The sequence below is a fragment of the Zingiber officinale genome, chromosome 1B (assembly GCF_018446385.1).
Source record: "Zingiber officinale cultivar Zhangliang chromosome 1B, Zo_v1.1, whole genome shotgun sequence".
NCBI lineage: Eukaryota > Viridiplantae > Streptophyta > Magnoliopsida > Zingiberales > Zingiberaceae > Zingiber > Zingiber officinale.
Genome location: NC_055986.1, coordinates 61,369,547 through 61,395,530, shown reverse-complemented (window position 1 = coordinate 61,395,530; position 25,984 = coordinate 61,369,547). Strand labels below are relative to the sequence as shown.

The 25,984-nt window shown below is 36.3% G+C and overlaps 1 protein-coding gene across 2 annotated transcripts; it reads left to right on the top strand.

The window, feature by feature from the left end:
- The first annotated feature begins 18,628 nt into the window (after nucleotides 1-18,628).
- LOC121967518 (glutamyl-tRNA reductase-binding protein, chloroplastic-like) lies at nucleotides 18,629-23,897 on the top strand. Of its 2 annotated transcripts, none has more exons than XM_042517815.1 (5): nucleotides 18,629-19,052; nucleotides 19,415-19,495; nucleotides 20,772-20,876; nucleotides 22,050-22,199; nucleotides 23,422-23,897. In XM_042517815.1, exons 1-5 carry the CDS (start codon nucleotides 18,636-18,638, stop codon nucleotides 23,644-23,646), a joined length of 978 nt encoding a protein of 325 aa, XP_042373749.1. In that variant the 5' UTR covers nucleotides 18,629-18,635; the 3' UTR covers nucleotides 23,647-23,897. The 2 variants fall into 2 exon arrangements, with proteins under 2 accessions (XP_042373749.1, XP_042373739.1); XM_042517805.1 differs by having other exon boundaries at nucleotides 23,419-23,897.
- Nucleotides 23,898-25,984: the final 2,087 nt, after the last annotated feature.

Sequence of the window (25,984 nt, the reverse complement as noted above, 5' to 3'; positions counted from 1 at the left end):
GAGGATTTGGGATTGTGAGGCTTACGTTCGACGTCAAGTCACAGACAAGTTAGGACCCAAATCCGATAAGTGCTACTTTATTGGATATCCCAAGGAAACTAAGGGATATTACTTCTACATTCCCAGTCAGCACAAGGTAGTTGTGGCAAAGACTGGGGTCTTTCTAGAAAGGGACTTTGTTTCTAGAAAGACTAGTGGGAGTACGTTCGATCTTGAAGAAGTTCAAGATGTGGACCATAGCACTGAAGCCTCGATGGAAGTTGAATTAGAACCACAAAGTGTTGTGGATGATGTTGTTCCACAAAGTGTTGAGGAACAACAACCAGTTCAAGTAGACATACCTCTTCGTAGGTCTGATAGGGTACGTCATCAGCCTGAGAGAAACTCATTTCTCTTGTCTGACCATGATGACGTTGTGCTCATAGAGGATGAGCCTACCACCTATCAGGAAGCTGTGATGAGACCAGATTCCGAGAAATGGCTAGAGGCCATGAGATCCGAGATAGAATCCATGTACACCAACCAAGTATGGACTTTGGTTGATCCACCTGAAGGGGTAAAACCCATTCGGTGTAAGTGGGTCTTTAAGAGAAAGACTGACATGGATGGACTTATCTATAAGGGTCGCTTGGTAGCTAAGTTTCAAGCAGATTCATGGTATTGACTATGATGAAACCTTTTCTCCAGTAGCAATGTTTAAGTCCATTCGGATCATGCTTGCTATTGCAGCATACCATGACTATGAGATATGGAAAATGGATGTCAAGACCACGTTTTTGAATGGAAACCTACTCGAGGATGTGTACATGACACAACCTGAGGGTTTTATAGATCCACAGCATACTGGCAGAGTATGCAAGCTGCATAGGTCCATTTATGGACTAAAGCATGCTTCTCGGAGCTGGAATCTTCGATTCGATGATGCGATCAAACAGTTTGGTTTCATCAAGAATGAAGATGAACATTGTGTCTACAAGAAGGTTGTAGGGGACATAGTTGTCTTCCTCATATTGTATGTGGATGACATACTACTCATTGGGAAGGGCGTCCCTTTGCTTCAGTATGGAGTTGCTTCTCATTGAAGGACTTAGGTGAGGCTGTTGGTTGCTACTCGGAAAACCTAATGGTTCCACTGTACAAAAAATGTGTACAAAGGTTTGAACCTTTTCCTAGCTACCATGTGTTCTTTTAAATAAACTTGGATCGCCTGCGGAACTTAACACGTTTGATCCAAAGTTTAATCTATTTGTTCTTTTAGGTTTAGACTCGGATCTCCTGCGGAACTTAACACGTTCGATCAAAATCACCTAAGTTATTAATTTCATTAAATATTAGTTTCCAAAATTGGCTTCCAGTACTGACGTGGCGAGGCACATGGCCTTCTTGGATATGGGAACAACCACCACCGACTAGACAAAGCCTTTTAAGGAAAGTTAATATTTAATTTCCTTAAATAACTTTAGGTCAACCGAAAAGAACAATCAAATCACAAGGAAAAGAAAAAACAAAAGAACACAACATCGAAAATAAATTCGAAATACTAGAATCGCATGCCTCTTGTATTTGGTATTATTTCCAAAAATAACTAGTATGATGTGGAAAGGAAAAATACTAGTTATACCTTTTAGAAAGATCTCTTGATCTTCTACCGTATTCCTCTTCTAACCTCGGACGTTGTGTGGGCAACGATCTTCCGAGATGAGAAACCACCAAAGCACCTTCTTCTCCTCCTTGCAAGGTTCGGCCACAACAAGAGCACCTCCAAGGATGAAGAGATTCAACCACCACCAATGCTCCAAGGGATACTAGAAAAGAGGCTTCTTTTCTCTCCTTCTTCTCCTTCTTAGATCCGGCCACCAAAGCTATCTCCACCATGAGAAGGTTTCGGCCACACAAAGGAGAGGAGAGGAAAGAAGGGGCCGGCCACACCCAAGGAGAAAAGAGAGGAAAAATAGAATAGAGATTGTTCACCATGAAGTCTCTTCTACCCCCTCTTTTATAATCCTTGGTCTTTGGCAAATAAGGAAAATTTAATAAAAACTTCCTTAATTCTTTTGCCATTGAAAAGGAAAATTTATTTAATTAAAACAATTTTCTCTATTCAATTTACAATGGCCGGCCACTAATAAAATCTCCAAGCAAATAAAATATTAAACACAAATTAAAACTTCCTTATTTGCTTCAGGAAATTTTATAAAAAATTTCTCCAATAATTTTCTCCCTTCATGATTGGTTAAAAGGAAATTTTATAAATTAAATCTTTCTTTAAACATGTGGATAATTTCCAGAAAGTTATCTCTAAAAATTAAAATCTCCTTTCAATCTACAAATAAGGAAAGATATCAAATCTTTTCTTAATCTTTGTAGAAACTAATAAAAGAGAATTATTAATTTTTTTAAACTTTCGTTTAAATCATGAACATGGTTAAAAGGAAAGTTTTTTACCAAAATTAAAATCAACCTTTTAATCTACAAATAAGGAAAGAGATTTAGCTCTTCTCTTAATCTTTTGTAGAATCTTATAAAAGGAAAAATTTAAAATTTTAAACTCTCTTTTAAATCATGTTATCCACATAAGAAAATTTTAAAAAATAAAAATCCTTTTATTTTAATTTGGGCCGGCCACACCAAGCTTGAACCCAAGCTAGGGCCGGCCACCTTGAAGCACCCATGAACCAAACTTTGGTCGGCCCTAGCTTAGTCTCCAAGCTAGCTTGGCCGGCCCCTATGGGATGGGTAAGAATGTGGGTATAGGTGGGTATAGTACTCTATAATTAAGAGGCTACGATAGGGACCGAGAGGAGGAATTGGTTTTGGTCTCCCGATAAAATTAAGCATCCCGTGTTCGCCCCGAACACACAACTTAATTTTATCAATAATAATTCATTCCACTAGAGAACTATTATTGAACTACCTCACCAATCCCAAATTACATTTTGGGCTCCTTCTTATTATGAGTGTGTTAGTCTCCCTGTGTTTAAGATAACAAATGTCCACTAATTAAGTAAGTTACTGACAACTCACTTAATTAATATCTAGCTCCAAGAGTAGTACCACTCAACTTCATCGTCATGTCGGACTAAGTCCACCTGCAGGGTTTAACATGACAATCCTTATGAGCTCCTCTTGGGGACATTCTCAACCTAGATCACTAGGACACAGTTTCCTTCTATAATCAACAACACACACTATAAGTGATATCATTTCCCAACTTATCGGGCTTATTGATTTATCGAACTAAATCTCACCCATTGATAAATTAAAGAAATAAATATCAAATATATGTGCTTGTTATTATATTAGGATTAAGAGCACACACTTCCATAATAACTGAGGTCTTTGTTCCTTCATAAAGTCAGTATAAAAGGAACGACCTCAAATGGTCCTACTCAATACATTCTAAGTGTACTAGTGTAATTATATAGTTAAGATAAACTAACACCTAATTACACTACGACCTTTCAATGGTTTGTTCCTTTTCATCTTGGTCGTGAGCTACTGTTTATAATTTATAAGGAACCGTTAACATGATCTTCTGTGTGTGACACCACACACCATGTTATCTACAATATAAATTAATTGAGCAACTACATTTATCGTAAATGTAGACATTTGACCAATGTGATTCTTATTTCTAGATAAATGTTTATACCAAAAGCTAGGCTTTTAGTATACATCCTAACAGAGGCATCCCGCATTCTAGGGATATAGATCTATAGAGATAGATCTAAGAGATTGCTTGGCCTAAGTCAGAGTACATATATTGACAAGGTACTCCTTCGGTTTACCATGCAAAACTCCAAGAAGGGATGTTTGCCGATGTCACATGGCGTTAGTCTTTCGAAGACTCAAGGTCCCTCTTCTAGAGAGGAGAGAGACCGCATGGATCAGATCCCTTATGCCTCGGCCATAGGATCTATCATGTACGCAATGCTATGTACTCGACCTGATGTCTCGTATGCTTTGAGCATGACGAGCAGATACCAGTCAGATCCAGGTGAAAGTCACTGGATAGCGGTCAAGAATATTCTTAAGTACTTAAGAATGACTAAAAAATATTTCTTGATATATGGAGGCAATGATGAGCTAGTTGTAAAGGGTTACAGTGATGCCAGCTTTCAGACCGATCAGGATAATTATCGATCGCAGTCAGGGTTCATATTTTGCATAAATGGTGGTGCTGTGAGCTGGAAGAGTTCGAAGCAGGACACAGTAGCTGATTCTACGACAGAGGCCGAGTACATTGCTGCATCAGAGGCAGCAAAGGAGGTAGTTTGGATCCGTAAGTTCATCACTGAACTTGGGGTGGTTCCCAGTATCGCTGACCCTATTGAGCTCTATTGTGACAACAATGGAGCTATAGCATAGGCGAAGGAACCTCGCTCACACCAGCGGACCAAACACATACTACGGCGCTTCCATCTCATTCGAGAGAGGAGATGTGAAGATTTGTAGAGTACCTACAGAAGCTAGCATCGCAGATCCCTTGACTAAGTCTTTGGCACAGAGGAAGCATGATGGTCACACTAGGTCATTGGGGCTTAGAGCCTATGCTGATTGGCACTAGTGCTAGTGGGAGATTGTTAGTTAGAGCCCTAGAGCCAATCATTTGATGATTGTATTATGGACTTGTTGTATCATATTTTTATATAAATAAAGGCATTTGTTTTGGTTATTATACTTACTTGTATTGGTGCCAAATAAACTAAGTATAATAGCATCCTTGGGTAGAAGGTTCTCACCTATATCAATCGGTTAGTTGAACCGATAGTGAGATGATATAGGGAACACTACTCTTAATCATTCCTAGTCGAGTATTAACATTTAGGGACAATGTTAATGCAATAAGACTAGCATGTAGGTCAACTCGATGACTTGATCTCATAAGTCATGGATATAGAGATATCAAGTTGACACATGGGTATGCATTGGAGAATGTATACTGAATGACCCACCATGAGAAAGTATCATGGATCGTTATATGAGTGTCATATACTTTCTCATGTGGCTATTAGTATGACTACTAGTCCTTAGACCTGAAGTCACCATGGATCCCTACATAAGGAGTTATGTACTTTGGTTTCGTCAAACGTCACCCGTAACTGGGTGGACTATAAAGGCGATTACCGGGTATGTAACGAATTATGTAGAGGGATATGAGTGATGTAGATGGGATCTATCCCTCCTATATGATAGGAGCGACATCGATATTCTTGATAGAGTGAGACCACGAAGTGCATGGCCATGCCCAAATGAGTCAATATGAGATATTAAGCTCATTTGATTGAGTGAGTCTACTTGGAGTTCAAGATTTAGATTGGTCAGAGGATGACATGGTCTATGCCTCACATTGATCAATCTAGATGTCTAGGATAAAAGGACACTTGTCATATATTGTGAGGAGTCACAATTAGTAGTCACAAGGTGATGTTGGATCTCAACATTCTTGTAACTTGGGTAGTAATGATGTATTGCTAGATACCGCTCATTACTTATGCTCCTAAATGGGTTTAGGGACATTGCCAACATTACAAGAACCTATAGGGTCACACACTAAGGACAATTAGATGGAGATTAGGTTCATATGATGAACCAAGAGGATTAGATTCATTTGATGAATCAAATTGGATTAAGAGTAATCCTAATTGGGCTAATTGAGTTAGACTCAAGTTGATTCATGTGTTCAATGAGTCTAATTTAGATTATGACTCATTGAATCAATTTAATTAAATGAATTAGATTCATTATATTAAATTGGATTAAATTAAATGGTTGGATTAGATCAACCATGAGAGAGATTAAGTCAAGTTTGACTTGACTTGAGAGGAAGATGAAGAGTCAAGTTTGACTTAACTTTATGTCACCTCATTGGTGAGTTGGCATTAAGTGGACCAATGATAATGCTCCACATCATCATGGTTACTTAAGTGAAGTGCCACCTCATGGGATTTACCAAGAGTTGTGACTCTTGGTATCCCATGGAGGTTACAAACCACATAAGTGTGGTCGGCCACTTTATTGGTGGAATAAGTTTCATTTTGCAAGTGTAACTCTCATCTTTTTCCTCCTAGTGCTCTCTCTTCTTGCTCTTCCTCTCCTCATCTTGCCGAACCCTACTAAGGTGCTAGCACACTTTAGTTTGGTGATCTCCTTCTTGTGTTCGTGTGGATACTTCTAGAGGGTTGTCTACTTTGACAATCTTGAGATCCGGCACCATTGGACGAGTGGGATTCGCGAAAGGCACGCATCAAGGGTAAAACTCATACTCTAATGTAGATCTAGAGTTTGTAAACTCGTACTCGTAATGTTTTCGAAGTTTTATTCTTCGCACGGATCTGGTGGCAGGGCTTTCGGGGTTTCCGCGACGCGAAAAAGTGGTTTTCGCGGCCCGAAAAACCCAACACCACTGTGGTGTTCCAGGAAGAGTGAGTTGGGATAGAATCCCACTCTCAGCTAGATAGTCACAAACTCATGGTTAAGGTATTCACCACCTCAATTTGATCGAAGTATCTTAATACTCTTGACAAGCTGGTTTTGTACTTCATTCTTGAATTCTTTGAACTTTTCAAAGGATTGTGACTTATGTATCATCAGATACACATAACCATATCTACTGAAGTCATTAGTAAATGTAATGAAGTATCTATAACCACCTCTAGCAGTGACATTGAAAGGGTTACATACATCACTATGTATAAGTCCTAACAAGTCAGTTGCTCTTTCGCTGTGTCCACTAAAGGGATTCTTGGTCATCTTGCCCAGTAGGCATGACTCGCATGTCTCATATGATTCAAAATCAAATGAGTCCAGCAAAAAATCTTTATGGAGCTGGGATAAGCGATTCTCATTTATATGACCTAAGCGACAATGCCAGAGATAGGTTCGGTTCATTTCATTTGACTTGAACCTTTTGGTACTTATGTTATAGATAGGGTTCTCTAAGTCTAGAATGTAGAGTCCGTTCATCAGAGGTGCACTACAATAGAACATATCATTTAAATTAACGGAACAACATTTGTTCTTTATTATAAATGAAAAACCTTTCTTGTCTAAACAAGAAACTGAAATGATGTTCTTTGTGAGAGCAGGCACATAGCAACATTCATCTAATTCTAGTACAAGCCCAGAGGGAAGAGATAGAAAGTAAGTTCCTACAGCAACAGCAGCAACTCGTGCTCCATTGCCTACTCGTAGGTCCACCTCACCCTTCGTCAATGCCCTGTTATTTCTCAGCGCCTATACATTAGTACAAATGTGAGAAGCACATCCAGTATCTAATACCCACGATGAAGAAATAGAAAGATTGACTTCTATAACATATATACCTTAAGTAGAAATCTCATTTATCTTCTTCTTAAGATCTTCCAGGTATCCTTTGCAGTTCCTCTTCCAGTGCCCGGTCTGACCGCAGTGGAAGCAGGTAGCATCCTTGGCAACACCTCCTTTAGGTTTCATTACCTTGCCTTTGCCCTTGGCTTGAGACTTTCCCTTACTTTTAGGCTTGCCTTTGCCTTTATGCTTTTGCACCATCAAAATGGAGTTGGGTTTTACCTTCTTAAGGTTGAGCTCAGCAGTTCGCAACATGCTTAGCAGCTCAGGCAGTGACTTATCAATTTCGTTTATGTTGTAATTCATGAAAAATTGACTATAACTTTCTGGCAAGGATTGCAAGATCAAGTCAGTGGCCAGTTCTTGGCCAAGTGAGAATCCCAACCTCTGTAGATTCTCTATGTACCCAATCATCTTGAGTACATATGGACCTACGAGATTCTCATCTTGCATCTTACACTGAAACAGTGCCTTAGAGATCTCGAATCTCTCGTGCCTTGCTTGTCCTTGATATAGTTGACGAAGATGTTCAACCATATCATAAGCAGTCATCAACTCGTGTTACTTCTGAAGCTAAGAGTTCATGGTTGCGAGCATGAGGCATGACACATTTAATGCATCATCTTGATGCTTCTTATAAGCATCTCGGTCAGCTCGCGTGGCAGTGGCAGGAGGTGCCTCCGGAATGAGCTGCTCCAGGACGTACAGTTTTCTTTCTTGTGTGAGAACGATTCTCAGATTCTTGTACTAGTCCAGGAAATTAGCTCCATTGAGCTTGTCCTTGTCAAGGATAGAACGCAGGGAGAAAGTGTTCGTGTTTATTGACATGGCAATCTACAACATAAATAAAGTAGAAAGTAAATATCATATTCCACTGATCATTTAATTAGGCATTTAACTAAATGATGCTCCCACTGAATTATAGGGCTTTTGTAGAATCAAGTCATGGATGTGGTCAAACCACACTACTAGATTCATACCAATTTGTTATAATTCTCGTGGGACAAGATCCACATCATACTACGCCTTGAGTTAGCTTTGGTTAAATCGCCCAAGACTTAGTATGATCGGTAGATAACTAATTATCAATTACATCTTTATGCAACTCTTGTTTATCCAACCGTTGGAAAATGCTTATAGTTTTACCCGATCCAATTGAGTTAACTAGTTATACTCAATCTAATTGAGTTTGTCTTCACCCAAGCTTTGATAGGTGGGACCATGATTGTCCCTCCGCACCCTACCAAGATAATATGTGTTGCTCTGATTTGGCAGATTCAACAACAAAAAATGATCGAGGTAGTGATGGGTATCAAAACTTGGTAGGCATTTCTAGTTGACTTGATTAAAATCGAATCAAATCATGAATGTGTATCATATACGCATTAAGGCACTAATTACCCTACATTAGCATGCATCACATACACACAAGAAAATCAAATTGTGATGAGGTCATGGCCCTATTACGATCTTCTCAAGCCAATGAGAAGATCGGACGGTCAACCTAGGGATAACGGCTTTTTCAATCGCCTCCTTTGACCGCCATGTGTTGACAGCATCCTGCTCGTATCTCCTTCTTGAGTGGACCTTCCATCGCTTCATTTTGTACATTACAAATATGAAACTCGAGTTACATTCAAGTCTAAAGTCTATTTACAATAGGAACATAAATAAAGGAGGCACGACGCGCAGGTCGCATATCATATACAACACGCACAACATTAAAATGGCACGCGGGCCATATTATGAATTACAACACAATTTTAAATCAATCAAATTGGGATTTTAGGCCATGACCATCACAATATCATACATAATTCTAAATTATGTATTTTACATAAATTTCTATAATTTTACTACTATTTTTTATCAATTTTATGAGTCACAACTCCATGGCGGTCCCGTTTAGCGATTTTCGGGCGCGATCGCGAGACAATGTCCCTTGCGGGGTTAGGGTCAGCACCCCTTCTCGCGAAATGAATATCGAGAGTGTCCCATCTTGATCTAATAGAGCCTTAAGTCACTGTCCCAAAATAAAATAATTTTGTTTGGGTGAGACCTTGCCGTTTCGAAAGGTTTTTCTCGGTATTTGAAGCCTATAAGTGTCCAAACACTTGTTGCTTTGCCTCTACGAGAAAAATACTCACAAAATACATAAAAATAGAAAAATTATAGAAACTTACAGATCTAAATCCTTTTTCATAATAACAAATACAAAATATGTACATGCTTCGCACGTGGCTCTAATACCACTGTTAGCAATTCGAGCCGCAAAAACTGCTTTTTGCATTGCGGAAACCCCGAAGCTAGCCACGGATCCATGTGAAGATAAATAAAAATTCATGTACATGTTTGTCTACACTAGATCTACCTTAGATCTACATGAAAGAAGTGTTACCCTTGTAGCGACGCCCTTCGCTTATCCCGCTCGTCCAAATGGTTGCCGGATCTCGTAGAGTGTCAAGTGTACACTCCTCTACACGTATCCGCATGGATAAAAGGTGGAGAAAACCACTTAGAGTGTGCTAGCACCCTTGAGAGGTTTCAGCAATGGAGGAGAGGGAGAGAAGAAGAAGAGAGGAAGAAGATGAAGAAGCCTTGAATGCACACACCCAATGTGGTCGACCACTTAATAGGTACTTTATACCTCCATGTAATACCAAGAGTCATGGCTCTTGGTCTTCCTCACTAGGTGGCACACAATGATGTAACCTTGATGATGTGGAACACCATCATTGGTCGGCCCATGCCATGTCACAATGAAGTGGCATTTGGTCAAGTCAAACTTGACCATTCATCTTCCCTCTCAAGTCAAGTCAAACTTGACCTCTTATCTCCCATGGTTGATCAAATATAACCTTTGATTCAAGTCAATTTAATTTAATGAATCTCTATTCATTGAATTAAATTGACTCAATGAATCATAGTATAAATTAGACTCATTCGACATATGAATCAAATTGAGTCCAACCCAATTAGTCTAATTTGGATTACTCTTAATCCAATTTGGTTCATCACATGAACCTAATCCTCTTAGTCCATCATATGAACCTAATCTCCATCTAACTGTCCTTTGTGTGTGACCCTATAGGTTCTTGTAACATTGGCAATGCTCCTAAACTCATTTAGAAACATAGGTAATAAGCGGTATCTAGCAACACATCATTACTACCCAAGTTACAAGAATGTTGAGATCCAATATCACCATTGTGATTACTAATTGTGACTCTCACAATATGTGGCAATGTCCTTCTATCCTAGACATCTAGATTAATCAATTGAGGCATAGACCGTGTCATCCTCTAATCAATCTATGTCTTGAACTCCAAGTAAACTCACTCTAATCAAATTAGTTCAATATCTCATATTGACTCATTTGGGCATGACCATGCACTTAGTGGTCTCACTCTATCAAGAATCATGATGTCACTCTCGTCATATAGGAGGGATAGATCCCATCTACATCACTTACATCCCTCCGCATAATTTGTTACATACCCAGTAGTCGCCTTTATAGTCCACCCATTTATGGGTGACGTTTGATGAAGCCAAAGTATGCAACTCCTTATGTAGGGAACCATGGTGACTTCAGGTCCAAGGACTGATAGTCATACTAATAGTCACATGAGAAAGTATATGACACTCATATAACGATCCATGATATTTTCTCATAGCGGGTCATTCAGTATACATTCTCTAATGCATACCCATGTGTCAACTTGATATCTAATATCCATGACTTGTGAGATCAAGTCATCGAGTCGACCTACATGCTAGTCTCAGCGTATTAACATTGTCCCTGAATGTTAATACTTGACTATGAATTATTAAGAGTAGTGTTCTCTATATCATCTCACTATCAATTCAACTAATCGATTGATATAGATAAGAACCTTCTACTCAAGGACGCTATTATACTTAGTTATTTGGCACCAATACAAGTAAGTATAATAACCATAAGAAATACCTTTATAAATATAGGAATATGATATATCGAGTTCATACAGCAATCATCACATGATCGGCTCTAGGGCTCTCACTAACAATTACCTATCTAGAATATGGAAAGATGGACAAAGGGATCTGGAGAATAATTTACCCATCAATGATTCTTTTCTGAATGAACATCTTTTATTCATATCTAGTAGAATGGTACTGTGGTATGCTAATATTGCAAATTACCTTGTTAGCAAAGTTATCCCACCAAATCTTTCTTACTAACAAAAAAAGATATTCTTCTCTAATGTTAAGTATTATGTATGGAATAAACCACTCCTTTACAAGAAATGTGGCGATGCAATCTACTGAAGATGTGTTCCCGAGGAGGAAATTAAAGAAATTCTATTTCATTATCATTCATCATCTTATGGAGGGCGTCTTGGGATTGTAAAAATAGCCATGAAAATTCTACAAGCTGGATTCTTTTGGCTGCACTTATTCAAAGATACAAGGGAGTATGTTTAATCTTGTGATCGGTGTCAAAAGACGGGAAACATCACCAAGCGACATGAGATGCCCTTGAACTATATTCTTGAAGTTGAATTATTTGATGTTTGGGGAGCAGACTTTATGGGGCCTTGTCTTTCATCATGTGAAAATAATTATATTCTAGTTGCATTTAACTATGTATTTAAATGGGTGGAAGCTATCGCTTCCCCTACCTATGATGCCAGAATCATAATTAAATTATTCAAGAAGATAATATTTCGTCAATTTAGAGTCTCTAGAGTAGTTATTAGTGATGAAAGGTCTCATTTTATTGAAAAGCAATTTGAAAATATGCTAAAAAAATATAGAGTTAGTCACAAAATTACAACACCATATCATCCGCAGACTAGTGGGCAAGTTAAAATTTTCAATAGAGAGATCAAAGTGATGTTGGAAAAGACAGTATCTACATCTCGAAAGGATCGATCCCTAAAACTAGTTGATTCTTTATAGGCGTATCGAACTATTTACAAGACTCCAATTGGAATAACTCCATTTCATCTAGTCTATGGGAAGTCATGTCATCTCCCAGTGGAATTGAAATACAAAGCTTATTAGTAAATACAACCCCTCAACTTTGATTTGAAAGCAGTCGGAGAGAAAAGGAAACTCCAACTTAATGAACTTGATGAATTACGGATGGATGCATATGAACATGCTAGGTCTTATAAAGAAAGAATAAAGAAATGACATGATCAACACATCTTATAATGGGAATTCAAAGAAGGAGACCTAGTATTATTATTCAATTCCTAATTAAAACTTTTCCCTAGGAAGTTAAAGTCACGGTGGACGGGACCATTCAAAATTTAAAAAGTATACCTATATGGAGCAGTTGATATATGGAATAAGGAATTCAGACTTCGCAAAGTAAACGGGCAGCGACAAAAGAGGTATTTCCTTAGAATGTCAATTGATGGAGACGAGAGGCTATATTTTTCTAAGTCATACCCTCGAGAGTGAATTAAATAAGGGTTGAGCTCGTGACCTTAAATGTGCGCTACTTGGAAGGTAGCCTAAGGTTTTCCTTTTCATTCTAGTTTTTAGTTTTTAGTTTTTCTTGAGTATAATTCATATTTAGTTTAATTTTTAGGATTGGGAAGAATAAAGAACTCTAGATATCGAACACATTTACTGAGGTCATGTCAAAAGAAACGGTTGTTCCCATTGGCTGTAGCAAACAAGGGGTGGTCGTGTGATTTTACAGGACCACAGGACCATGTGAGCTCACTCGAGGCTAACACAGCATGGTCGTATAAGGTCACCCGAGGCTAACATGGGTGGTCATGTAATTTCACACGATTGTGCCACCTAATAACACACAGCCCAGGCCCAACTCACTCTCAACTAGGGCACAGTCGTGTGTTATTTCACACGGTCATGCCGCCATCACACACCTTCCCCCACACCCTTTTCTCACTTCTTCTTCTTCCATAAATCCTCCATTTACCTTCTTCAACTTTTACCATACACTTCTCCCCCTCTCTCTCTCAAGAGTTCTCGCCTCTCCTTGGACTTTCATCTATGATGTTGAATCGGCTAAAGAAGGGAAATAGCTCCATGAAAGAAGACAATTCCATAAGTAAAGGTAAGGAGAAGATTGATTCTTTGGGAGAACCAAAATGCACACTTCAAGGGTATGTCTAACAACTTCGGTATTATCTTTAATAGTGATAATCAAAAGTGTCAATATGATTCATTGTTGAAACATTTCACCTTGTGTACTAAATTTATGGATTATAAAACCTTAGATGTTCTAGGTTTCAAAGATGATATTGATTGGCTTTTTGAGAGAATAGGATGGAATAACTTTATAAGCATGAAATATCCAACATACCCTAGAATAGTTTTGAAAATATTAAGCTCCATTAATAACCACAACATTTAAGGGGGAGGAAAAATTACATTCCATTTGTTTAATGATGACCATGAAAGGACCCTTAATGATTTTAATACATACTTTAAATTGCCATATGATGGAACACAAATAATACTCCCTAGATTTGATAATTCAAATAAATGGGGTGGTCAATTGGTGGTCAATCTATTTTCATCCACACTCATCTAAGGCTACTAGTATTGCTAATCCAATTTTTCATTATCTTCAATTGGTTATGAGAAACACGATATTTGGACATTGTGATAGTGAGGGAATAATGAGGCTTTCTGAATTATATTATTTGTAAGCAATGGTGGAAGATATTCCAATTAACCCAGGATATCATTTTTCTAAGACACCTTATGAAATTGGGAAAATTCCCCTCTACCAGTCCCATTGTTCTAGGAGGATTGCTTACCCACATTACGGTGATACTAGGTTACGATCTCAATGGTTTAGAAAATGGTGGATAATACCCTAGGAATTGATTTGAACACATGTTTAGCAATTCATATGATATGACAGGATGGTTACAACTATTGTCTTATTCTGAAAATTAATTTTTCTTTATGATTACCAAATCCTAATTTAACCGCCATTCATATTAAGGATAATTAGCTTTTGTCTATTGCCAATAAGAAACCTATTTCCTCTTCTATACTAGCTTCCAAAGATATTCCTTCAAGTAGTTGAGACCTTGCTAGATTTAATTTCCATGAGTTTCGCCCTATTTCAGACACTCTTCATCATGACCATGCTTTACATAATGATCTATTGAAGAAATAGAAATGTTGATCGGATGAACAATTTTAATATTTACGAGTGTGTTTTAGGATCAAGAAGGAATCGTTCAAGAAAATGTTTGATTTTATGGATGCTCAAAGGGAGGAAATGAAGTTGAATGAGGATTTTAGGGGATTTATGAGACAAATTCACATTGAAATTGGCATCATGTATAAGTATCATAGATTCTTGAGCAATAGGAAGAGATGGTTTATTGAAACTTTTCCCACTCTTCCGAAATTCCCTAATTTCCCCCCTTCTCCACTATATTGATTTCATTGGGACGGTAAAAGATTTAAATCTAGGGGGAGTTGTACATAGTCTTATTTTCCTTACATTTTAGTTGCATTTTGTTTGTTTTCATGTGAGTGTAATTTTTTCTTCAGTTGCTTTATTCCTCAATTGTTTTGATTGTCTTGCTTGTTATTTTTATAGCATTTTGAGAAGATCAATCTTTACCTTGCTGTTGGCTTGTCTAATAGTAAAACTATTAGCACATTTATTTCTTAATTCATGTTGTTGTGAGAGATAGTGCTAGTATGTTTAGTGAACTTCTCTTTTCTCTATCTCTAGTAATACAAAGTGTGTATTGTTTTGTAATGAGATAAATTTGAGTGTTGGCCTAATTTTAAGGATCTCATTTTCACTTTACTTAAGCTTGAATAGTAGATAACTCTGGAATAGTACATGATTCATCCAACTTGTTTAGTTCTTGGATTTCCATGGTGATTTCTTAGACCACATTTTGGTTATTGGATGATGCTTGTATCATGTAAGCTTGTTAGGAAAAATTAAAATATCCCTATATTTGTTAGTGCTACATCTAAAGCACTAAAAAATAATAAAATAAAATTCAAGTGTTGCATAATGCAATCGTCCCCAAATGGTGGTGACGACGGTGACGGCGACAACGACAGCAATGATAATGCTTATATTTCATGATGTTTTAACGAGTTATTTTATTTTCAATTAGATCTTGAGATTATTTTATTTCATCTTTATTCATCCTCTCATTTTATGATACGCTCTGAAAATATTTTGATGTGCTACTTTATTTCAACTAGCATTTTTATTCTCATTAATAAATGCTCTAAGACTGTTTTGATGTGCTGCCTTTTTTTTCAACTAGACCTTTATATTAGTGTATGATCATTATTCATTCTCTCATTTTGAAAAACACTGAAAAATATTTAATTAGCATCCAATGATACTCTTCATGTGTATAATATATTAAATAATTGGACTATTGAATCATTGGATTGGATTAGATTGTGCTAGTTACAAGACATAGTCAATTATAATTGCTAGTTTATAGATCTTAAAAATATAGTCACCCGTATCTTCTATTTTTATACTTTTGTTGTTACTATTATATTTAATAATCACCATTCACCATAAGTTCGAAAAATCTGTATGTATTATTCACAAAATTAATTGAATGGTGAATAATCATTGGATGGAGGATTCAATGACTTATTCAAGTGCTCCATCATCAACAAAAGAGTTATGGTGGAGTGAGTTTAAAGTAATGATTATTTTTATATCTAAAATAAAATTAAATATATATACTCAATTATTTTATTTTCTATTCAACCGACATTTAATTGGAACCCTATCTATGACTTGGAAATTAAGAAGATTTTTAAGAAAAAATGTGATGATCACATTTGTCATACTCTGAATCATGCTAAACATAAGGAGAAAAAGTCACTTTATATCACAAAGGATAATTGGACTAAGATCAATAATTTTTTAACAACCAATGAAAGCAAACATCAGAGTCAACATAATAGATTAAATCAATTTTAGAATTTTGGAGACTATCTGCGATATATGTAGGAGGTTCAATTAATATCAATGAACATAGACGCGGAATGGTAATTTTTTAACTCTCCTAATAATTTTTTTAACTCTCCCAATAATTTTTTAATATGTGACTATGTTATTATTTCTAATCCTATTTTTTTAGACCAAAGATATGGGGAAGGAACATTCATAGGAACTTTCACCAAAACTTTTACAAAAAAAGAAGACAAGTCTTAGAATGGGACTAGAGCTAAAGCAATGAAGGTTTGGGGTAATTAAAAATATATGCGTTTCTAAATTATTGTTATAATAAATTTATTTTAATTTTGTCATTACAATACAAGATAAATATTATAAGCTCAAGATAGCATAGAGGAGTTCATGTAATTTAGATTTATGGCTGGAGGGTAGTAGGGAATAGAAAGGAGACAAGATATTATGAATGAGTTCTTTAAGTAAAAATCATAAAGTTTCCCGTGTTCCTTTCCACCCCAATAACAATTATGACTCAGATAAATACCTTGCCTGAAGAGGTTTCATATTTGAATGACATAATATTAGAAAAAGATGAAGAAATGAGAGCTAGAGATGAAAAAAATGAGAGTTATGTACCAACAACAAGATTTTATTATGAGACATCTTTAGTTAAGTTCCATTTAAAGTAATATTCCTTTAAGTTTCGTTGATAATGGTGGCGACGACAATGGTGGCGACGACGATGATGGCGACAATGATGATGGTGGTGATGGATCTTCTTGTATGAATATTATTTATCTCATAATTAATATTTTTAAGCATTAATTATTTAATTGTGAATGTTTCTATTTTATTTTTTTATTAATACTGTTAATTTTTTCAAATAGGATTGGTGAAACAAAATGAAAAATCATGTCATAATAAGTAAGTATTAATTTTTTTTTGTTCAGCGTAATTTTTTTCTTGTAATCAATAATACTATTTGTTTTTTTTATTTTGATACAAGAAAAAAAAGAATATTAGAAGATGGAGAAGAAAGTGCTTACTACATAGAAACATTATGATTTGGTGATGTATGGATCTTATATATTTGTTAATGTATGGATGATTTAAAACTTCTTGTAAAATGTTAGATATGTTGTGATGTTTGGATTTGATGTATGAATTGTGATTTGTTTAATGTATAGTTTGATTTTGTTAGATATGATGTATTGGATAGAATGGGTAAGGATTTATTCGCAAAACAGGTTTGATAGATATTTTTTCTATTAACCAGATATAATGCAGAAAATAGTTATTTCTGGATATATTTTTTACATTTTGCGACGAATTTAGCGACAAAATTTTTTTGTCGCAAATCTATCGTAAAGTACTGTAAAAAAACTGTGACAAAATTTACGACGAATTTCTAGATTCATTGTAGAAATTTGCAACAAATTTCCAAATTCATCATAGCTTTCTGCGACAAATTTCTAGATTTGTCATAGTTTTCTACAATAAATTTCCAGATTCATCATAATTTTTTGTGACAAATTTTGTTGCTCGTCACAAATTTTGTGACAATTTTAGGGATTCATAGCATATTTTGGCAATAAATTTTGGTGTTCATCATAGAAATAGGCGTCGAATTTAGGTATTCATTGTAAAAATCGACAATGAATTTAAAAATTCATTGGGAAATCTACGATGAAAAAAATTCATCAACGTTTCTAAATTTTGCAACGATTTTTTTGTTATAAATTTTTAACTAATTTTGAGATGAAAATCAAATTTGTCACAAAATTTACAATGAATATCTTATTTTTTTTGCCCCATAATTTGGGGATTATTTTTTTAATGATAAAATTTTTTCCATCGCAAAATTTTTTTTAATGATTTTTTTTTTTTTTAAATTCATCACAAAACTTCGTCACAAAAACTTTTATTTTTTTATAGTGCTTGGTCATGGTGGAAGCCTCGTCAGCGACGACCCTACCTCACGCGTCGAGATGAAATTCAACATGGGAGAGTAAGCTACCGGCCCACTCCAGAAGTGAAACTCTACGAAGACGAAAAAGGAGATTAAATTTTGGGGTTCAGAGCTTTTTTTTTATGAATAGTAAAAAGGAAGGAGATAAGTGACTTGATTAATTAGAAAATGAATATGCTATTTGAATAATAAGCAAAATCTAAGAACGTTGCTTGGTAAAATGTTGTATATCTAATATTTTTAACATTTTATTACCAAAAGTGCAAAATTATTCCCCTCAATTTTTTTAAGTATTTGAATTATAATTGTTAACTTGTACAAAACACTTACGAAATTATTTTATTAATTATATAAAGTAAGTTAAATTGGATTATATCATATTTAGATTATTTTATCAAGTGTATCATGTTAACATGGTCTTCGTTATCCTTTCAATCGTTTCAACGCCCTGATGCGATGCCTACCCTCCTCTCTCTCCCCGTTGCCTCTTCTCTCCCAGCTCTTTACCTCTCAAAATTTCCCTCTCCCCGGCTCGCCTCCCGACGCTCCGCTTCCTTCCCAAGATGCTCCCTTCTCTCCGTGCCGACCGACGTGCCTCCTGTAGCCGGGGGCAACTCCAGGTCGAAGACGTCCCCTGCCGAGGTATCCAGGACAATCGTCGAGCTCTCCTCCATCGGGACCCTTTCCTCACTGTCCACAGACGGTTGGCCCCTTTCCGTCGGCGCCCGATTCGTTGTCGATTCCCAGGGAGCGCCTGCTCTGTGCTTAAACCGGCCCGAGAGGCTCTTCGTTTCTGATGGTCCATCCAGCTTCCATGTTCAGGTTCAATTTGGATTTTTTTTTTTTTTTTTCTAAGAGTGGGGTTTGCTTTAAACCCTAGGAGCAGGTTGCTTCGGCTCCTTCTATTATCCTTGTACCTTGCATCCATTTCTTTCCTATCTCTAGTTTCATCTTAAATTATTTTGTACTACTAATGAGTTCCACATGTTATGCTATATGCGTTTTCAAATTTAGGGAAAATTTGTATGCATCCCTACTATGTTGGATTGATAAGCGGTTTAGTGGTGTGATATTGAAGTGTCAATTAGTAGTTCTTTGTTGCAGTAAGCAGTTTTATAAAATGTTGTCAATCCTTCGCTACAAAAGGATCTCCCAAGTAACACGGTGATATTCTTTTGGAGCAGTTTGATCAAATGAGATCACGGACTCCACAATGCACACTTCTGGGAAGGCTGAGCAAACCCAATGATATATTTCTCCTTAAGGTAATTATAATTCCCTATCATAATTAATCATAGGAGTAGAATGATTAGCATTATTCCTATCATTGGGAATGATAAATTTAGGATAGGAGTTATCGTCTCAGGTGCATAAAAAACTGATTTTCATCTGAGTTCATATCCTTTGGTGTACTCTATGTTTGTTCAGTAGTCAGAATTTGGATGACTATAATATTTCAACACTTGCTCATGAACAACTTGTGGTGTATTTTTTACTAAAAGTTGAATTTATGACATGGTCACAGGACATAAAATCTATTCGTGCAAATTCTTTATTTTTTTTCACTTATCACTAGAATAAAACATCAATCTTTTTCTCCATTTGTCAACCAGTTTTTTTTCTATGTTATGTTCCTCTCTATAGAAGGTTCATAAAATGTAAATGAAAACATATCTAAATGACCTTGGCAACTTAATGACTCAAGCGAAATGGGTTTTATTGTGTAAAAATTGTGGGAAACTGAGGGAACCATGTTTTATGTATGCTTTATTTTTGAGCATTAGTGTAGTGAACCAGTTTTGACTCTGAAAGATGATGGTATGTGTATAAGAAACATGTCGCGATATCTTATAGCACATATTGTAAGAATCTAGCGCGCTAAACACGCTTAAGTGCAACGGAAAATTAACTAGATTCTCTCATGCGAAGGAGAAAACAATCATATACTAAGTTTTACATGAGAGGTATACCTTTGTTGCGTGCCCTTCGCAATCCCGACAGCAACTTTTTCTTTGGATGCAGATCTCAACGTGATCAAGCGTCCGCGCCTCTACGGTATCCACACGAACACATCCTTCGTTCGTCACATGAACGAAGCCTTTGGAGAAGAACCACCTTCATGGTGCTAGCCACTCATGGAGGTTCGGCCAAGAGCAAAAATCACCCAAGGAGGAAGAAGGAGGAAGAAGAGAGAAGATTAAGAGTCACACTTTTCATCTCTTTCTCAACTAATGAAAAATTCATTCCAAAAACCTATTTATATTCATCCCATGAACACCAAGGGTTTTTGTCTCTTTGTATTCCTCTTAATGGGTTGGATTATTATATTAGATTAATCATTAACCCAATAACCCAATAACCCAATAAGTCTAACCCATTGAGTCTAACCCATTAATCCAATGTGTCTAATTCGGATTGGACTCAATCCAATGAGTGGGTTCATTTGAGTCTAACTCAATGAGTAACCCAAAAGGCCTAATCATCTCATGATTTTTCAATTAGGGCTAATTACTAACACATATCATTGTGTTCATTTTTCAGAGACTTCATGCAAAATGGGAGAAAAAATATGGAGAAGAACTGGAGGAAGAACTTATTTATCTATTTTCTGTTGATAAGGTGCTTCAAATTGAAGATCTGAAGGAGGTACGGGTTTGGTTTGTCCGGGTTTCCTCTAAGCATTACTTTTCTTTGAATGTAGTATTCCTTGATATTTTCTTGAACTTATTTAACTGTTTCATGATCTAATACAATGGACCAGTTTCTCTCTGGTTATGTGTCTTTCGGATAATTCACTCAATGATTTAGTCAAGCATATTTACAGCATGTCTATACTAACCAGTCATGGTATCTTAAGAAGAACCTCAATTTTTTTTGTATTGGTACCCATGGACCTGAGTAGCTTGCCTGCCTCCTTTTAAGAACCTGGTTGCAAATACTAGGGGTGCAATTCTAAATTCCATGTATCACTAGGTGTACATTGTAATTTTACATTGATGAATGACAAACATGGGCAGAAGGGACATTGTAGTGGAGAAACCCTAATAATTTTGCCCATTAACTCCTTCACATCCAAATAGTGCCTATTTCAACCTTACAAAATAGTTTGGGAGTGCCATCTGTATTCAACGAACTGACTATTAGGTTCAAGGCATGTGCTATTTCTTCATAGGAATTTTCCCCTTGTTTGCAGATGCCATCACACTATTTCTTTGCAGGCTTTTCCCTTTAGTGTCATCAACTTGGTAGAACTTTTCAACACGATTACATGATTCCATCATTGAACAATTATTCTTTTTTGAACTATATTGGGTTCCTTAGTAGTAGTAGCAGTTGTAGTCTTATTTATTTTACCACATGTAATCTTGTTTTATTTTTATATCATCTTTTTGTGTTTATTCTACTGAGCTTTGATGTTGAACTTTCTTAAAATAACTCTCTATGTAGCATTTTTGCTCTTTTACGCTGCTTTTATTGCATGTGTAATTATGCTTTAGGTTTGCAGGCTTGTATATTAGTTGTCTTGATGAAAATAGACACTTTGGTACTGTGTAATCAAATTCCTGGAATTCTTCACCATGATTTCTCTTTGTAATTGCTATAATCATCAGAAATCTTAAGCATTCATATATGTGGAATTATATTATGGTAGTACATTGTAATAATTATACTTGGAGTACATCTAAAGCTTTATTGATATTGCATTGCAGTACTTTCAGTTTGGTAGTGTTTTGGCCACTGCAGCCTTCTATTAGACTTTCTTGACTTGTGTGATTCATATTTTAAAATTTTAATTCATAAAACACTTATAATGTTTAGGATGGTATCTGGGTGGCCTCCTCGGAATATATAAATGCAGAACCTGATCCTCTACGCGATTTTGCTGAAAAAATTGTTGATGAGATGAATTCGATACATCCTGAAGATGTACTGCGACTGTACAGTGTTTATGTGGAACCAGGATTTCAGGTATGGGCTCACAAAGATGCATTGGTCTATTCCCCAAGATTCTTTTTATTGGTTGGATGATTCTCTGCATTCAGATTTTTTTACATTTAGGCTTGCAAAGTTTAACATTGCCAAATTGTTGCCAATTATAGGGCACATCCAAAAGCGTCTGCAACCTCCTGTAACTTTATTACATTTTAAGATTATTGCTAAATGACATAATCTGAAGCTTTTACATTGTAGTATTGTAGATATTATATAACAAAGAAAATGAAGATCATCTAATTTTGCTGTTTTCTGGACCCAAAGTAGGTTTTGAAAATTACTTTGTAATAGTGAATTGGTGATATCCATAACCCATCCCTGTTGATACTTCAACTAGGCACAAGCTATGCATTAGCAATAATCATTGTTCTAAAAGGCGTTCTAGGCAGCCATCTAAGCATTTTAGTTAAGAGACCGGTTTACCTAATGGTTAGGTGGATATAGCATAATTGTGATTAAAATTTGTAGTGCTCTCTTGTTATTTATATTTACACTGTGAATAATTGAAGATTATGTTTTGTTGTGAATTTCTATTTTCTTGGTTGCAATGTAAATATTAATTGTATATTGTTGTTATATAATATTAATTAATTTTTAATTTAATGTACTTCTCTTCCCTATTCTAATATTGACAACATAGGCCTCTACCTAGGTGGTCACCTTTCGTCTAGAACTGCCTCTTAATACCTAGGAAGTATGTAACTTTACTCTTCTTTCTCTTTTGGCAAGTTGTTGGACAACAAGCTGTTGGCAGAGTACTCATTATCTTACAAACTATGCTTTTGACTTGACATTCTCTTAGGGCCATTTTTCTTTCCAAACCCAATTCTTTTTGTATGTTTCATATGAGAGGAAGCTCTGCTGAGAAAACTACTAATTCATGCTCTAGCCGTTACTGAAAAGGAAGTTAGGGTCAGGATGCAAATGAGATCTAGGGATGCCTATTCACATGGTTACAGCAAAGCTATGCACCTCCATGTGTCTGTTCAATTGGTCCAACACTTGTATGAGCATGATATTCCCAACCTAAATGATATTCCCAGCTTAGGTTGGGAATATCATGCCACAATGATATTCCCAACCTAAGCTGTTGCTAATTTATCGAATGTTTCATTCTATATGAAGTTTCTTTAAGCAGATATGACCTTAGGTTATTAAAAAACTGTTGCTAAATGCTGTGGTTTTGCAATATTAGCAGGCGGCAGATACCAAGTTGATATGGGTCGACCGTCTTGGTTTTGATATGTTTATATATTCAGAGAATGCAGTATATTCAGTGCGAATCCCTTTCCCCAGGGAAGTTACAAATGAGAAAGAGGTAAAATCATCATTCAATTCAATGTCCCACCTCGCTTGGGAGATTGAGAAGGGCTATGCCACTCCAGATTTTGAGAAGGTAACATGCATCAAGAGAGTGAGGTAGTCACATTTAAATGTGATTGTGATTTCCCCCCTCCTTTTTTTCATGTTAATTCATCCGAAAAATGATTTCATTGTTGAATCTTCTGAATTGTGCTTAGTTATTGATTAAAGACTTGTCAGTTCAGTTTTTACTGAGAGTAACTAGAGTTTGAAAAAAGTTACTGAAGTTATTTCATGAAACTTCCCATGCCCAGAAGTGTATCGTATGTACAAGTTTCTCAGTCACAAATTTTTATATGGACACCGCTGAAACTTTTTGTGCTTGTTCAATGCTTAGATTTGACATGCCACAGGCGATCAAATAGGTCATGCATAACTCCAGCTTTAACTCAGTTGAGAGTTTGATCCAGCTAGGAATAAGATCGGTAGACTTGATAAAATCAGCTTAAACATTGAGTAAGGCGTTGTTCAAGTGTAGCATCAATTGACTCCACACGAATCTCACGCCATAGATGCGAGAAAATCAGAGTAGAGAATGCTAATTATTCATGACCTAGTAGCTTAAAGGCTCACTTCTAACTTAATCCAAAATAGGTCATGCACGATTTTATTACCTGCATCAATAGTACGCTATAGGTGCTCAGGGCTATGATTGCTCAGGGTTATGATGGTGGCAAAAGGCGAATGCGCTTATCCTCAGCGTTTTCGTCAATCCGTCCCAGGACCAACACGGAGGATGTAAATCACGAGTGACTATTAGCCTTTGGAATAGTGAATAACACATAAGGGAGGCATTTACCTCGGCTTTGTCGAGATTTGAATCCTAGATCGGTGCTCAGGGTTATGATGTCGTAAAAAGGTAAAATCACTCGCCCCCAGCGTGTAGGAATCTAGCGCGCTAAACATGTTTAAGCGTAGCGAAAAATTAATTAGATCCTCTTCAGAAGATCCATGCTAAGGAGAAAACAATCATATACTAAGTTTTACATGAGAGGTATACCTTTGTTGCGTGCCCTTTACAATCCTGACAGCAACTTTTCTTTTGATCCAGATCTCAGCGCGATCAAACGTCCGCGCCTCTACGGTATCCACACGAACGAAGCCTTTGGAGAAGAATCATCTTCTTGTGCTAGCAAGAAGAATGGTGCGACCAAACTTGAAGAATCGACCAAGGAGGAAGGAGGAAGGAGGAGGAAGAAGAGGGTAGTTTAAAAGTCACACTTTTCATCTCATTTCCATCTCTTAATGAAAAATTCATGACAAAAACCTATTTATATTCATCCTATGAATACCAAGGATTTTTGTCTATTTGTATTCCTCTTAATGAGTTGGATTATTATATTGGATTAACCATTAATCTAATAACCCAATAAGTCTAACTCATTAAGTCTAATTCATTAATCCAATGTGTCTAATTTGGATTGGATTCAATCCAATGAGTGTGTTCATTTGAGTCTAACTCAATGAGTAACCCAAAAGACCTAATCATCTCATGATTGACTCTTAGGGCTAACTACTAACACAACGCCCTCGCCACACTCGACTCCAGGCCATCACGAGGGAGGTAAATCACGGCAGCCGAAAGGGCAAGTGGTGGTGGGGTGAGTTGCACAGTGTCCGGGTATTTACGCCTCGACAGTCTTGTGTTTCAACCCCGCGACCTCATGTAGCAAGCATGTCACCACTTACCATCTCAGATGACCCGTGGGGTCATGCTCAGGGCTATGATGCTATTATAAGAGGTGGAATGAATTTTCTATGCAACTAGAGTTTAAATCTTATTTAGAGCATATTATACTAGGGAGTCTAAAAAATTTATGACATTAGGTGATCCGTACGGACTTATCTATGTTATCCGATTTATCTCGTGATAAGTGGAAAATTTTTATGGAGCAAAACCAATTACCTCCGTAATTAGATAGATAGATAGAAATTAGATACTATGCACACATATTTAATGTCTTACTTTGGGCATAGGTTTGAAATTTGATTGCCAAGACATTGTTTTTATAATTTAGTAGTTTGGATTTTACCTAATTAATCTTGGATTAATCGCAAAGGCAGATGATCTTTTTCACTAATTTATCTATCGGATAAATTTTTAGTATAATTTATGTACATTCGAAAATTGATTTTCAGAATATTCATTTCCATTATAGTTGAAACTTTGTTTTAGCTTGACTTATATAGAATATTCCTCATTATTATAATTCGATCCTCTTATTTATTTCGTTCCACTGTTACATCGTACCTCGTGGGTATGTCGGGAAGATGTGAGGGATGTAAAGAAGATATTGCATTTTTTTACTGCATCATATTAAATTTGATAAATTATTTAAATAAGTTAATTATTCAACTCACTTCACCTGATTTTGAAAATTATCAAATCACATGTGTGA